Source organism: Geotrypetes seraphini, chromosome 1 (genome assembly GCF_902459505.1).
Source record: "Geotrypetes seraphini chromosome 1, aGeoSer1.1, whole genome shotgun sequence".
In the NCBI taxonomy this organism is placed as follows: Eukaryota; Metazoa; Chordata; class Amphibia; order Gymnophiona; family Dermophiidae; genus Geotrypetes; species Geotrypetes seraphini.
This window is the reverse complement of record NC_047084.1, coordinates 432,417,210-432,434,487: the sequence shown is the minus strand read 5'-3', so window position 1 is coordinate 432,434,487 and position 17,278 is coordinate 432,417,210. Positions and strand designations below refer to the sequence as shown.

General features: G+C 42.1%; 1 protein-coding gene across 1 annotated transcript in view; it reads right to left on the bottom strand.

Moving 5' to 3' along the window:
* The window catches only part of TEK (TEK receptor tyrosine kinase), a 239,531-nt gene that overhangs the window by 61,036 nt on the left and 161,217 nt on the right, over window positions 1–17,278 (bottom strand). Inside the window, exons 12-15 of the mRNA XM_033919424.1 lie at window positions 13,724–14,011; window positions 9,452–9,748; window positions 6,850–7,007; window positions 914–1,124 (exon numbers count right to left, since the gene is read on the bottom strand). Coding sequence (XP_033775315.1) covers window positions 914–1,124; window positions 6,850–7,007; window positions 9,452–9,748; window positions 13,724–14,011 — 954 coding nt within the window. The remainder of the gene's footprint in view (window positions 1–913; window positions 1,125–6,849; window positions 7,008–9,451; window positions 9,749–13,723; window positions 14,012–17,278) is intronic.

Genomic DNA, 17,278 nt, shown 5'->3' with positions numbered 1-17,278 from the left:
TTTTTTAAATTTTCCGACCTCCACAAATAGCAAGGAGTAGACTGTAACAAAACATTGTCCCTTGGGAGGGAGGGGTTCTCTCCAAACTCACTCTGTGTCTCTCCTTTACCACCCCTCAATATCTGATTCTCCTTCCAGGTTTAACTATTGAGATAGATGACATTAAATATAATGTGGAAAAATCAGTAAAAATATTAGGAATTATCTTGGATTCCCTATGGAAATGCAGACTAATCACTTGTTAAAAAGTGCTTTTTGGGCTATGAGGTAGTTCAGAAGAGTTTGTAAATATATACTGTTAGCTAATTTTAGATTAGTAGTCCAATTGTTAATTTTAAGTAAAATAGACTACTGTAATACTGTCTATCTGGCCACTTCTAAAATCATACAAAAATTTGCTGTACCAACTTTATACCTCCCCTGACTAGCTCCTTGCTCGTGGCTTGCATTAGCCCTTAGTGCTTGTCACTTGAAGCTCACATCTGCCACCAGTGTCCAGGCTCTCCTCATTATAGGCAGAGAGGCTCATAGGCTGGTGGTGATTCCATTATCAGCATTACAGAGGCTGCCCAGTACTGGCCTTAGTTCCTTCAAGGTATACCTATTATTTTCTGATAGAGATCCTCTGTGAGACGAACACAGAGGATGGTATGGTTGCACATGTTATAAGTGAGGAGGACTTCAATTATTGGTCATAGTATAGAGTAGGCGGGAGAACCAAGAGGCATTTCACACAGGGTGTGATTCTGTTGAAGGGCTTGTTGAAACTTCCAAAATATGCAAATCTTATCTTGCCAAGCTAAACGAAATTCAGGATGAAGCCAAAAAAATTAGTAAGATAAAGGAGAGGCAACAGAGAACAGATCTTTTCAACACAACCAAAGATAGGGAAAAAGCAACAAACCTCACTCACCTTTCATTCTTTTAATGGCTGCGTCCATCCGCAAACCATCCTTTTTTATTCGAGCTTTAAGAACTTGCCCAAAGTTCCCTTCTCCAATCACATCTTGAAATTTGATATCATTCCAATCCAGAACTGGGTAGACAATGGGATCAGGGCTGTTTTTTGCTTTCTTTAGAAGTGGTAGCATGCCTGAATTAAACTGCACAGCTGGCTCTTCTCTCTGGAAGGATAAAGGCCTTTAAGTATGAGCACAGTATAAAACCGCAGCAGTTGATCTTTATGTTGCATAATTTAAATGTTTGCAAATTCTGGGCAAAAAGGCATCACAGTTATGGGAGATATTACCAAATATGACTTCTTTCCTCAATAAACAGTAGGGATGTTGATGCTGGTGGTTCAAACCCCCTACTGCGTCATAGCTTTGCTTCATTTCCCTATTTACTACTACTACTACTAATAATAATAATAAACTTTATTCTTGTATACCGCCATACCATTTAGTTCTAGGCGGTTCACATTCAAGAGAGACTGAACAGTTCACTGACAATACATTCTTAGAGAATACAAAGTATAACTGATGTTTACTTTACAAATTTTTCAAAAAGATTCTAGAAGCGTAGCGCGCGGTAATTTCCTGCGTGCGCTAAAAACCGCTAGTGCACCTTAGTAAAAGGAGCCCTGAGTCTGGGAAATTATTGTACTTAACCAATCGTTTGGTTTGCCTGCCCGAAATGCAAACATTTTTATCACGAAATCTTTTATAACGGCAATGTTTTAGTGTAGGATAGGCAAAGAAATGGATTCTTCAAGCAGACTTTTTTTTATCCCATGTAGTTCAAACCGTGAAGATAGGTAGCGAGGACAAATAAGAAACTACACAGGATTAAAAAGCTGGGAGGAAATGTCTGCCTTGTATTCTTAACTCTGATCCTGTTCTGCCTTCATATCTCTGGTTACCCAGGGATTGCTGCCTTGCTAAATCACTTTTCACAGGAAGAGGAGAGAATTGAATATTGCTGTTTACATGCTATCTCTAGGTAAAATGTTTCTGCGATGGTGCGCCCGCATTTGGAGTACTGCGTCCAATATTGGTTGCCGTATCTTAAGAAGGATATGGCGTTAGTCGAGAGGGTTCAGAGGAGAGCGACGCGTCTGATAAAAGGTATGGAAAACCTGTCATATGCTGAGATTGGAGAAGCTGGGTCTCTTTTCCCTGGAGAAGAGGAGACTTAGAGGGGATATGATAGAGACTTATAAGATCATGAAGGGCATAGAGAGAGTAGAGAGGGACAGATTCTTCAAACTTTCGAATAATAAAAGAACAAGAGGGCACTCGGAAAAGTTGATAGGAGACAGATTCAAAACAAATGCTAGGAAGTTCTTCTTTACCCAACGTGTGGTGGACACCTGGAATGCGCTTCCAGAGGACGTTATAAGGCAGAGTACGGTACTGGGGTTCAAGAAAGGATTGGACAAATTCCTACTGGAAATGGGGATAGAGGGGTATAGATAGAAGATTACTGCACAGGTCCTGGACCTGTTGGGCCGCCGCGTGAGCGGACTGCTGGGCACGATGGACCTCGGGTCTGACCCAGCAGAGGCAATTCTTATGTTCTTATGTTATCTTTTGGATATAGGGTTTGCTCCAAAAGACATATATGAGAAGAGATGTGAAGATTTGAACATGTAATACTTATAGGAAAAGAGGGACAGGGGAGATATGATACAGGTGTTTAAACAATTGACAGGTATTAAATGCACATACAAAAATGTTTTTTTTCAGAGATAGGTTAGTGGTAGTACTAGAAGACACAAATAGAGGTTAGAGGGAGGCAGACAGGAGAAATATCAGGAATATATTATACAGAGAGTGTTGTAGATGCCTAAAATACCCTCTTAGTTCCATCTTTAAAACAAATAAACACTATGGGCTCCTTTTACAAAGGTGCGCTAGCGGTTTTAGCACGCGCTTATCACGCGCTAAAATGCCCTCCGCGCTAGCCGCTACCGCCTCCTTTGAAGCAGGCGGTAATTTTTCGGCTACCGCCCACTAATCTTGTCCATGCGCTAAAAACGCTAGCGCACCTCAGTAAAAGGAGCCCTTATAAGATCTAACAATTTTGCAGTAAGCGCACCATCACTATGGAACTCTATTCCCAGTTATATTCGGGAAGAAAAATCTTTGATCCATTTTAAAACAAACTTTAAAAACGTTTCTGTTCTAAGATGCGTATGACACCTAAATGCTCTTATAAGGGCCAAAAAAATAAAAAAAGCTGACTGCAGAAAGCATCCTTTTATCCCTACCCCTAATTTTTTTCCCTTAATTGTTCTTTTTCTCTTGAAAAACATTGTAGTTCTTCCCCCCTTTCCCATTTGTTTCTGTCCGTCCCTTCTAATTTATTACACAGTTTATTTTAAATGTTTTCCCCATTTTATGTGACACAAATTGTAATTTTTATTGTACACCGTTCAGAAGTCTGATTGAGCGGTATAAAAAATTTTAAATAAACTTGAAACTTGAAAAATATGCAGGATAATTACAGAGGATACCTACATAGGAAGAGGAGTGAATCAAAGCAAAAAAAAAAAAAAGCATAAAAGAGTGGCAGGTAAAAAACTCTAACCACCTAATTGGGCAGATCATATAAGTCTTTTCTGCCATCATTTACTATGTTACTATATATTACTATGGAGGCTGACATTCAAAGGAAGTTATGTTACATATATTTATTTTTTAAAATTTATTACCCACCTAAACCTAGGAGATTTACAAACACTGTCATAACAGTACAACGGCAACAAAAATAAATTAAAACTCTGCAATCAATGCTCCGCCAAAGATATTACACTTTGAAATTTATAAATATTAATTTAGAAGTTATATAAATATTAATTTAGTTGTATAAATATTAATTTTGAAGTAGTAAAATTAGATCCCTTAGACCAGGGCTGCCCAAGTCCGGTCCTCGAGATCTATTGGCAGGCCAGGTTTTCTGGATATCCGCAATGAACATGCATGAGAGAGATTTGCATACCAAGAAGGCAGTGCAGGCAAATCTCTCTCTTGCATATTTATTGCGGATATCCAGAAAACCTGGCCTGGTAGTAGATCTCGAGGATCGGACTTGGGCAGCCCTGCCTTAGACCTTTTCTCTGCAAAATCTCTCTTGGCAACATTCACAGTAAAATAGGTCATAAACTTAGGAATAAGCTGTCACTTTATCTGAGATTTCAGATTTCTTTGACTAAATTCAGATCAGATCTGAAAACATTTCTTTTCTCTGATGCCTATACTTGATCTTTTCCTTTTCCCTCCAATCCAGCTAGAATGGTCTGGGAATTAAGAAAGCAGAGCTAATCCTTCTTGTATTGCTCCTCCTCTTTCCTAGGATTATCATATTTCACTCCAGGATACTCCGGAGACAAGACCCCACCCTGTTCCACCTCCAGACCCACTCCATTCCACCCCGCCCCGCCCAATTCTGCTTCCAGCCCTGCCCCCACAAAGCCTCCTCTTTTCTTCCAGACAAGCTCCAGCCGCGTCTGGAGGGCCTGGAGCATATGCGGATGTGTGTGACGTCATCTGCAGTGCAAATGCTCAGAGGCCGTCCAGACGCGGCCAGAGCTCATCAGGGCTTTCCAAAACCCAGACAAATGCCAGGTTTTGGAATGTCTGTCCGGGAGTCCGGACAGTCCTCTAAAAAGAGGACATGTCCGGATTTTAACCCTACCCTTTCCTATCTAATTTTGCAGTTGTGCCCTCTCCCCCACTGTCCTGTCTAGTTCGCACACGCCCTCCCCTATGAAGCTAGATTTTAAGCTGTTCAGACATTGCTTCCTCGATAAGTGAGATATTAAATCCCAAATAAACTTGGAAATTTTAAACCTGAAACGAAAAGCCAATGCTTTTCAAGTGGCTGACTAGGTACCATATTCAGAGTGACAGCTGACATCATAACTCCACAGAGAGGCTAGTTCCTAATGAATTTATCATCCCACATTTACAGATTTAAATTCCTGCTAAAATTGTATCAAAAACATTTTTGGAGCACTCTACCATATGAACTATTGTGCAAGATCATAATTGCAATCACAGTACAAAATAAAAGAATACAAAGAGTAGCTCCCTAGAAGTGGCGTAGAAAGAAGGGGTGGGGGAGGCTGTCTTGGTGGGGGCACCGGCACCGTCCTCCTCTCTGCTCCCCACTACCGCACATGCGCGCTTCTTTCCCTCGTATCTCATTAATGTTCACAGAAGCAACCCCAACCTGCCGCTCACGCCAGCGTCAGCTCTTCCTCTGACATCACTTCCTGGACCTGCGCCTAGGAACTGACGTCAGAGGAGGAACCATCGCTGGCACGAGCAGCAGGTTGGGGGTTGTTGCTCGCACCGCGAACATTAAAGAGGTACAGGGTACGTGCGCAGCAGAATGGGGCGGGGAAGGAGCGGATGGGGGAGCGGAGAAGAGGGCAGGGGTGCCACCGCCTGGGAATGCCACTCACCTTCGCTACACCATTGCTCTCTTTACAATCTCTGATGGTCAAGTGATGCAGTCAGGGCAGAAGCAAGGCCCCAGTCATAGCAGCCATTTTGACAGCAGAGCCATTCGGGCAGGAGTAACTGCAGATCATTCCTACCCCAACTACACTTCTAGTCCACCATGGATGTAAGAGAGGACTAGGGGTCCTACAGAAGTGTGTGTGTGTTGGGGAGGGGAGTCCAGGAGGAGGTGCAATTCTTGTTCAGGGGAGGGGGAGAGATAGAGGGAGAAAAATGGGACAAAACATTTTTAGCTTCCAGCAAAAACATATGATCAAAAAACGAAAATAAACCATGACCAAAACCAAAATTCAGTTAGCCTCTAGACACCAGAGAGTTCTCACTGCTACCATGCTTCTATCTAGCTCTGCCCTCTGGAAGACTAATGAAAACTTTAAGAACCAGAATTACTTCTCCACCACCCCCGAGTCAGTTCATATAATCAGAAAAGCTTTTTTCTTGGTACATGGAAACAGTGAGCGATCTCAGTGCATCCGACCAGAAAAGTGACATTTGTACCTCTAATCCATGGATGGATTTGAATTGTAAGCAGCCTTAGGCAATGGGAAGAGGGAAGCATCCAGAAATCAGAGGGGTGACCCCCCACCCCGAATTGCCTCTCCCTAGATCCTCCCCTCTACTTAGTGGACCCCTCACCTTGCCCACTTGTCATGAAGAGCAGCCCAAAGCTGGCACAGCATCAGTAACTCCCATAATACAATTCAGTGTGTGTGTGTGTTGGATGGAGGGGGAGGGGGGCTGTGAGACCTCACATGATGGTTGACCCTACAGCACCTCACTCCTTACACATGTTTCCAAGGTGAAAGGAAAGCCTTGGAAGAAGAGGGGCAGAGTGCTGCTCAGTTGGAACTGACTTCTTTTGGCCTGAGACCTTATGAGCCCAACATTCATACCATACTGTACTATGTCCCCTTGACACTAAATTGAACCAGTCACTGCAATATCAGTCTTTGACTGGGGGCCTATTTCCAATGATATTCCATTTTAATGTGTGCTTTATGGCTTGTGGGAAACATTGGATTATTGTAATGTGCTCTATCTTTCGATATCCAATAGTTTGAGGCGGTTTACAATAAGAAGAGCTGGACAATCAGCGAAGATAGGTACAATGAAAAGTCGATTGAATACAAGTGAGCAGGATAAAGAGATAAGAGGAGCTGGGACAATCAGCACACAATCAGCGAAAATAGGCACACTATGAAGTCGTCAAGTACATGTAAGCAGAGTACTAAGAAGGCTTGAGAGATCTTGGTTACAAATCGGTTAGAGTATAACGGGAACAGGCTTTAGGAGATCTAGTGAAACTCTGCCTGTAAAGAAAAAGGTACCTTTCACAAAAAATACCTCCTCCATTCAGAAACTCCCACATCTGAAAACATACCACTCCATTTTGGAAAGCCTGGACCATCCTGCGTTGAAAGTGCGCTCGCTTGAACTGCAGAATGATCAGAAATGCCAGCAGTATTGTCAGGCAGGTCATTCCCGCAGAGCCCAGGATAGCAATGAGCAGCAGGTTTCCATCCCTCGCCTCTTGTGGTGCTGGGAAGGAGAGAAAGAAATCCCTTTACAGCACTGTACATCTTTATTTAGTATAGTATAATACGAACAAAACTATGCCCCATTTTCTGCCACCACTGCTGTACTAATCTTTCCCCCAGCCATTCTCCCATTGCAATTAGAGGTCTGCACGGGAACGGAGATCGCGGGAATCCCACAGGTCCTGTGGGGTTCCCACGGGAATTCCCCCTAACCCACGGGACTCCCGTGGGGACCCCCATCTGGCTCACTGGACTCCCATGGGGACCCCCCTCTAGCCAACGGGACTCCCACGGGGATGGAAGGCTTTGGAAGTGGGGTTCGTCCATATAATATAATGGACACGTCAGCCTTAGTAAAAGAAGGGGTTTATAAGTTAATTACCAGAACAGAAAACAAAAAAAGGGTTCCACCAAAGAGATTCCACAAGGAAAACAGCAACGCAAACACAAAAGAAACTGTGGAATTGATGATCCTGTCAGAAGTAATTGCTGCTTTTTATGGGGACGGGCGGGGATGGAGGTAATTCCTTGCGGGGACAGGTGGAGATGGAGAGGATCCTGACGGGGATGGGTGGGGATGGGGAGGATCCTGACGGGGACGGGTGAGGACAGAGAGGATCCTGGCAGGGACGGGTGGGATTTCTGTCCCCGTGCAACTCTTTAATTGCAATCACTCTGAGACATCGCTAAACACTTGCATGAAACAGAGTCAATAATCAAATAGAGCTAAAAGTTTAATAGCCAGTGACCACTGGGAGAGCGTGGGGGGTTATAACTTAATTCCTCCAGTGGTCTTCTGATCAGTTTGGGTACCTTTTAGGCACATAGATGCTTTTAAAACAGGTCTAGCTCAGAACATCCGAGTTCCATCCAGGATATCTTGGGAAAAGATTTGATTATTACCGCAAGACATCCAAGTCTAAGTCCGCCCAAAGGCCCCACCCAGAACACACCTCTAACATACCCCCTTCCCCCTTTTGTTTTGGATGCAAGTGGCTGGGAAGCCAGAAAGACGGTTTTGAAAATCGGCACTTGGTCGTCCCAACGATTAGGATGTCCAAAAAATGAACCTCATAGGTGCTTATGTCTTCATAAAGTATGTCCAAAATAAGCACTTTTTTGCACTTGCAACCTAGGTGACCTGCTATAAAATGATCTTCTCCGTATATAACTGCAGGAGGTCTTCTAAAGTAAATTGCATACCTTTACATATAAAAGACTCTATAAGTATAGCTAATAATGATCACTGTTTTCCATGTACACTCAAATGTATCAGTGATGAATATAGGTATTTTCTTAAACACCAAAGCTAGCGTTTAAAATAATACTGTACAATGATTACTACAACCAAAAATGGACCTAATATATTTGACTCTGATATTTAAAAAGAAGTACTAGCTACAAACAATAATTTGCTTGGTCTTGAGTCCCTTTCTTTCTGTTTTGATCTATGTATGGGTCATTGGTTTCTCTGAATGTACTTTTTTTCTTTTTATGGTACAACGTCAATAGCACGCAGGACAATTGTGCCCCGACAATTTCACTCCATCAAATGCACCGACAAGTGTGCACACAAAGGGAGCTGGGTTTATGGGGTGCAATTATAAGAGTAGTGAGGGGGGGGGTTAGCGGCAATCTTCAACATCGGCATCCTCCTGAACAAGAGTGGGATTGAAGTGGGGGTGTTCCCCCTCACACACACACCTCAGAGCAGAAACAAGAAAGCTTCAGGAGAAGAGCGGGAGTTTTAAGTGTAGTGGGGGTATCCCCCCCCACACCCTTCCTCAATGAGAGTGCGAGTGTGTTGGGGGGGTCCCCCAACCCCCCTCAAAGCACTAACGGAAAGCCATAGGGGGTGGCAAGTGGGCGGCGTGCATTTCTCCTGCGCTCAAATGTTTGGGCAGAAGTGTCGGCGCGCCATTGTCCTACTCACATTTGACGGGTCACCTTTTTTATAGTTTCACACATTTGTGGGCAACAGAAAATGGGGACACACTTTTTATTATAGGTACAGCTTTTAACTTTGCCATTTTTCAGTTAGTTCAGTAGTGAATTTCGAGTCTGTGGAAAAGTTCCTTAGTGGCTTCTTTCTGTTAATACCATCAAGGTTGGTATCTACAATGTGTTCCTTTAGGCCTCGATTCCATAAAATTCCTGGGCCATTTAGTTGGCAATATTCAAGCTGAAACATTTTATTTCAGATTGAAAAATACATATTTGGGCTGGTCTAAGGAATATTCATCATCATCCTGTGGGAATTATGTAATTATTTCCACTTCTCTGAATTTTGAAGAATCAGGGCTTAACTGAATAGCACTGTGGCAAATGTGAGCTCGGTGCTTGGATTTGGACCGAAAGACAAGAAAAATGGAGACATGCTGAGCAGTTTGATCCAGAATGAAGATTCATGTCATATTTCACATTCACGATTCTGGGAAAACCTACCTGTAATTTCTAAGGATGTTTTCATTTGCATCCTGGAATTTGGGAAGCTCTGCCCAATATTGTTCTCTGCACAGATCTCCACTATGTATGGTGTGTTTGCCTCTAGGCCCTTGAGCTGGTACTGAGTGATAGAGATGTTTCTTATCTTGATGTCATGGTTGAAGTCCATGCTCTCAGCAATTTTGTACCGAATAGTGATTGAGGTAATAGAGTGCCCTTCTTCCAAGGACCAGGAGATGAAGGCAGAGGAATCGGTGACGTTAAAAATGTTAATGCTTGCAGGTGCAGGCGGCATTCCTATAAAAAGCAAAAACATTCATTCATTTTATCTAAGATCATTCACAGAGAAAATAATTCTTCGTCAGATGTGGTCACATTTTCGCCTTTGACATCAAAATTACCTGCTGTCCCTCATCATTTTGATATATGTTGTGCTGAAACACATTCCTTTAGTATGTTTCTGATTCTTGGTCTCTGTTTATTCACCAATGGCCCTACATGACAGCAGGACTTGCAAGACACATTTTTAAGAAAAGTGACAGCAGGACTGTTAGCAGAGCCACAGTGCTCTGAAAATGGTAGTGGTCACTACCACCCATTCCTACCTCCAGCTCACTGGGCAGTTCTTCTTATCCACCCCTGTATTATGGCAAGCTGGGCAGTGCAGGCCTGCTTGGTAAGGAGGGAGAACTATCAAATCACAAAACCCAAATTAAAGAACACCTTAAATACGGAACAAAGCATAGTTCTTGAGGAAGTGGTGTTTAGGAGAGAGGATTCCACACACATGAATTTCAAATAATCAATAAAGTTTTGAATTTTTTGGGAGACCTCAGTGTGGATTGATTAAGTCAAGTAAACGCAAAGTGCTCAATCCTTCAACCCATGCTTGAGCAAAAGCTCAATGCAACACACCATCACAGCGTCTTCCCATGTGTGTTTAAATGTGAGTAAGTGCAAAACACACTAAACTTAAATGTGAATAAAGCGCAACCCAATCTCATAAACATAAAATATAATATATAACTGCACAGCCCTTTAAAATTCAAGGACTTATCTCATATTAAAGAGCTGGTCAAAGTCGTCATTGCTCCCGATAGGTGTGCCTAATTGGCTGTAACAAGTTCATTTCTCCATTTATCTTTGAGAAATGAACTCAGTCACAGTTTTACTCTCCACCACCTCTCTCGGGAGCGCATTCCAGGCATCTACTTTACGGAGAGGGTGGTGGATGCCTGGAATGTACTCCCAAGAGAGGCGGTGGAGAGTACAAAGAAGCGTGGGATGAACACAAAGGATCTAGAATCAGAAAATAAGATTAAATATTGAACTAAGGCCAGTACTGGGCAGACTTGCACGGTCTGTGTCTGTATATGGCCGTTTGGTGGAGGATGGGCTAGGGAGGGCTTCAATGGCTGGGAGGGTGTAGATGGGCTGGAGTAAGTCTTAACAGAGTACCTGATTGTAAAACCGCTTAGAAAACCTTGATAGGCGGTATATAAAATCCTAATAAACTTAAACTTAAACTTAAACCACAGCAAAAGCTAGAAGGATGCTAGGATGCACAGGAAGACGTATGGCCAGTAGGAAAAAGAAGGTATTGATGCCCCTATATAAGACTCTGGTGAGACCTCATTTAGAATATTGTGTACAATTCTGGAGTTGACACCTTTAAAAAGATATAAACAGGATGGAGTCGGTCCAGAGGAAGGCTACTAAAATGGTCTGTGGTCTTTGTTGTAAGGCATATGGGAACAGATGTAAAGATCTCTATGTATACTTTGGAGGAAAGGTGGGAGGGGGGGGAGATATGATAGAGACGTTTAAATATCTACATGGCATAAATGCACATAAGGTGAATCTCTTTCATTTGAAAGGAAGCTCCGGAAAGGGAGGGCTTAGGATGAAATTAAGAAATGATAGGCTCAGGAGTAATTTAAGGCAATACCTTTTTACAGAAAGGATGGTAAATGCGTGGAACAGTCTCCCGAAAGAGGTGGTGGAGATTAACTCCCTCTTCTACAAAGCCATGTTAGCGGCTGCCGCATAGCAACAGCCCCGAAGCCCTTTAAATCTCTATGGGCTTCGGGGCCGTTACCACGTGGCTTTGTAGAAAAGGGGGATAAGACTTCTCAGAATTCAAGAAAGTGTAGGACAGGCAGGTGGGATCTCTTAGGGCGGGGGTAGGGAACTCCGGTCCTCGAGAGCCGTATTCCAGTTGGGTTTTCAGGATTTCCCCCAATGAATATGCATGAGATCTATTTGCATGCACTGCTTTCAATGCATATTCATTGGGGAAATCCTGAAAACCTGACTGGAATACGGCTCTCGAGGACCGGAGTTCCCTACCCCTGTCTTAGGGAGAGGAAGAGATAATGAATGTGGATGGGCAGACTGGATGGGCCATTTAGCCTTTATCTGCCATCATGCTTCTATGTTTCATCTATGAGGATAACTTTATCAAGTCTAAACTATATGGAAAGGGGATGGGACGATATACTTCCTTTCTGTGGTTACTATCAAAGCGGTTTGCATACTATATTTTTTGTACCTGGCACAGTGACTTCCCAGAGACACAAAAAACTACAGTGGAAATTGAACCCAGTTCCCCAAGTTTGCAGGCTCCTGCACTAACCACTAGGCTACTCCCCCACTCGTGTTTCACATGCAGAAATTGGCTTTTATAAAACTACACAACCACATACATGCACAAAAACTATATGGATGGAAAGTGTGTACCTATTTTTACATAACTTTCATGGAGGCATTCTCAGGGGTATAGAGCAGGCAGGGCAAAGATATAAAATATGTATGTACATATGTAGAGTATATACACATATTTACGCTTCTCACAAATGCATCCTGTTATAAAATCAAGCCCCAACATGTTCAAAAATTTACTTTCTAGCAACAGAGGCAGTCCAAGTGCAGATTCTAGGCAGAATTAAGATCTATATTCGTTCTTTTGAATTTCGCAAAGTATACATGCAAATTTTCTCAGCAATTCTTCAAAGTAGCAGATGTAATTTGTGAAAGTAGATTGACCAATAGGTTTCAGAGTGAATAAAGTCACTTTGAAAACTGGGCTATGTTGACGGAATAAGTCTATAACAAGGTACCTAAAATTAGATGCCCAAAGGGTGCCTGGTAGGAATCTTTTCCACAAATGAATGTAGGTGCATACTTTTCTATATAGAATACCAGCCTAACTGTGTACATATGTGCTTAATATTTAAGTATAAGCATTTATGCCGGTCATAGAACTGGTGTAAATGTTGGCACCTAAGTGCTACAGACACTTGTGTAATTTACAGTTTTTGTACAATCTAATGGGTTCCCCCACCAACCCCTGAATTTATTAATATGATGTTCCAGGCTAATTTGGCTTGGAACGTAATGCCAGCCATCCTTCTGCAGGCATCATCGCTGGCTATGAAGACCCCTCCATCCCAGGGCACAGGCTTTCTCTCCTGCCCCCACACTGTGGTCTTGGCTAATACGCTGGCCATGTATGTGGTTGACCCGGATGCTCTGACAATGTGCCTCTGCTTATACAGGCGGGCACCATTCCTTTGGGAAATGTTGTGGCCCTTGTGGATCTCCAGGACCAAGATCAGGGTAGGGTGCTGGATCGGGGAGGGGGGGGGGACCCCACTATATGCACAGCCATCTGGTGAATTTGAAATTCTAGCCTGTAGCAGTCCTGGAGGACCTCCAGGACCCAACGGCCGGCAATGATGCCTGCAGAAGGGCAGTTGGCATTAAGTCCCAAGCCAAATAAGCCTGGAACATCATATTAATAAATTCAGGGGGAAATGTATTACTCCAGGAATAGATTGTGGATTTACAAGAAAGAAGATTAGCTTTAGGTAAGAACCTAATCTTTCATAGCTCCTCTTGCAATTACATGCTATCTACGTTACAAGGGTAATTACAGAAGTGCTTAAGTGTATATATCCACATAATGAGTAAATAAACATTAGCACCTAGTTATTGTGCACCTATGTTATATGCACAATAGCCTTCTAATTTCTGCAGACTGTTTTAGAATTATCACCTATATTATTTCCTTTTCTTCACACTTCTTTTTAATATTTGTAATTCACTCATTATTTTCCATCCGCCTATGTGTTTGTGCCTAAGAAAACTTAGGTTTTTATGCATCTGAGAAACAAAACTGAAAATGGCAATACGCTTCTGGGAACCTGAGAGTTTTAAGGTCTCACGACGCCTTAAATTTCACAATTGGCACAGATGAATTCATTAACTTACTGTCACTGTAAGTCCATGCACACACCGTCTCACTCCACTCTCCTGAGGATGTGGTATTTACACGGACTCTGCACCGATACAGCTGTCGAGGTTCTAAGCCCTCTATCGTAGCATTCAGCTCATTTCCTTGTACTTTCATAGATTTCTGCAGACCACTGCCATTCACTGTCCTGCATTCAATCTCATAATCATATTTTTCCTCTGTGCTCTTAGTGGCAGGCAGCCAGGTCAAGTTGAGTGATGTCTGATCTTTAGGAAGCACGATGAGTCTTCTTGGTGGAGGGAAACCTTTGAGAAATCACATAGATATGCAAGTTTATTTTAGGCAGTAAAGCTCAACTTTGGCATGTGTGAAGCATGCTACTCTTCATACAACCTGGGATGCTGATAAAATAATGTTTTGTCATTCCAATTTTATATCTGTCCTAGTGCTTGGTAAAATTTTAGAATTCCCTCCCTGGCATCCCGAGGACCTGTCCTGATCGTTTACAGTTTAGAAAGATGTTGAAGACACAACTGTTTGTGGAGGCTTTTCATTGAAATTGTGCTGGTAGGCATATCTAATAAGAATCTCAGATTATGACTGCTGCACGTTATTTAGTAGGGATGGATAATATGTAAAGTCATTGAGTTTTAACATTATTTTAAGTGGATAAAATTACTATGTGATTGGAATGTAATTGAATGCATTTTGTAAATGTACTGTCCTTTGAACTATGAATATTTTAATTGTTAACCGCTTAGTTATAGGCAGTTTAGAAATTTTAGAAAAAAATATTTCAGCATATCATATTTCCACTTTCCTATTTTCTTCCCAATTCTTCTAAACATAAAAGTCAATAGGTAGGTGCAACACCAACATATGAGGGATCTTCAAAAACTTTCTGCACTTTTATTTTTTTAAACACTATTTATTAAATATCTCAAAAAGCAAATTACATTTTTCCCACCTTACCACTTCTCCCGCCCCAACCATTTCCCGCAAAAATATGAAAGTGTGGAAACTTTTTGAAGAGCTCTTGTATTATCAAGTCTGCACTGGGCTATAGAAAAACATATTTTATTAACCCATAGTGAAAACATGCCACAGTGAATTACTACAGGAGAGGTATGATGTTTCCTATAACATTCACATAAAAGTGCATTCTAGAATATGATCATAAATTGCATCCTATTACATATCAAATGGAGGGTTATTAAAAAAAACCCAAAACCCCAAAACCATCCAAGTTAGAATTGGAACATCCTACTCATAAAGTCCAAAAAAACATCTATCCCACAATAATTTTCAAACAGGAAAAATATCTAGATTTTCTATTCAAAATGGCTGTGAGAAAGATATTTTTTTTTTTTTTTTTTTTTTTAAATTTAATTTATTTCTTATATACCGCTACATCCGTTAGGTTCTAAGCGGTTTGAAGAAAATATACATTAAGATTATAAATGAGAAGTAAGAAGGTACTTAAAAAATTCCCTTACTGTCCCGAAGGCTCACAATCTAACTAAAGTACCTGGAAATTAATAAAGAAGAGAAAATAAAGATGGTTGAAAAAAGAAAAATTCTATGTGAATTTATAGGATGGAAATTAAACTGACAGTGAAGAACTGTATGAAAAATTTTGTGCTGAGAAAGATGTTTTTGTTTATTAATTTTATCTTAAACATCTTACAGTAAGTGTAACAGATTATTCATCAATAACATTCTTGAAAAACACTTATGTGCTATACATGAATACAAAATAAACAATCCCCTCCCCTTTCTAGAAAATATGAAATCTTTAATATGGTAGGTACACAGTATTATTAAAGTTATTTAACATAAGAATCTAATTGACCCCAGATTCCTATACATTTTTGTGGCTCATTTATTTTTTCTGCAAGCATATCGGTAATACAGACGTAGGGAGGGGCATAATTTAAAAAAATAGTCTAAGTCTCCTTTTGCCCTAGGCCCTAAAAGCTGAAAGTAGAAGCAGGGAAAATGTTCATTCTCAGAAAAAACGTCCAAATGGAGGTTTTTAAAAAAAATAATGGCCTGCCTCTACGTTCAGCTGTTTAAATGACCAGATCACCACTACGTCTATACCAGTGGTCTCAAATCAAAGCCTTTGCAGGGCCACATTTTGGATTTGTAGGTACTTGGAGGGCCTCAGAAAAAATAGTTATTGTCTTATTAAAAAAATGACAATTTTGCATGAGGTAAAACTCTTTATAGTTTATAAATCTTTTCTTTTGGCTAAGTCTTTTTTTTTTTTTAAATTCTTTATTCATTTTCAATCTTACATCAAGTGCACAAACAATAAAACAATACAATTAAACACATCACTTGATAATCTTTCTAATTTATCTTACAATACATAAAATTACCCCTTCCCCTCCCATCATTCCTCTATTATTTTCTCAATATGAATAATAAAAAATATACCTCCTCCTCCCCCCAAACATTAGACGGTGTAAATTACAATAGAAAATGGTGTTTACTCATTACAATAAGAAGTTAATGGCTCCCAAATTGGCTAAGTCTTAATAATAATATTGTAATTTATAGCTAAAGAGACATATGATCAAGAAACTGTTTTATTTTACTTTTGTGATTATGATAAACATACTGAGGACCTCAAAATAGTACCTGGTGGGCCACATGCGGCCCCTGGGCCTTGAGTTTGAGACCACTGGTCTATACTAACAACAGCTTTTAGGAGGGGCCAGTCCTTTGCCTAAAAGCTGGATTCTGTAACTGGTGTCTGTCAAAAAAACCACTGGTTACAGAATCCACTCCCCCCCAGAAACGATCGCGGTAGGAGAGATAGCCAATCTCTCCTGCCGCGATCCACCCCCCTCCCCCTATCGGATCGGGAAGGAGGGAGCCCAGGCCCTCTTGCCCGGCAACTCTCCACCCCTCCCAACACGATTGGGGCAGGATGGAGCCCAAGCTCTCCTGCCCTGGGAAACCCCCTACCCCCACCCCCTCTAAGATATGGACAGAAGGGATCCCAGGCCCTCATGACCTCATCACCCCCCATGATCATCCCCGAACTCCCGCTCGGCCCACCCACCCCGCGAACCTCCCCCACCCGGCGATCCCCAACCCCGACACTACCGCCGGTACCTTAAGAAAGTTAGACGGACGGACGGGTCCCAAGCCCGTCCAACCGGCAGGCCCGCCATCCTCAGAATGGTGGGCCTTAGGGCCTGATTGGCTCAGGCGCCTCAAGCCCCGCCCACAGGTGGGACCTGAGTTGCCTGGGCCAACCAGAATAGGCCCAGTTGCCTTAGGCCCCTCTTGAAGATGGTGGGCCAACTTTCTTAAGGTGGGTGGGGGTGGGGGTCGCTGGGGGACTGCGGAGCTCAGGGGAGGCCGATCATGGGAGAGGGTACGATGAGGGCAGGAGGGCCTGGGATCCCTCCTACCCATATCTTAGAGGGGGTAGGGGGTTTCGCCGGGGCAGGAAGGCTTGGGCTTCCTCCTGCCCCGATGTTGTCAGGGAGGTTGCGGCCTTAGCATTTAACACGCGCTAAATTGGTTAGCGCGCCTTAATAAAAAGACCCCATAAT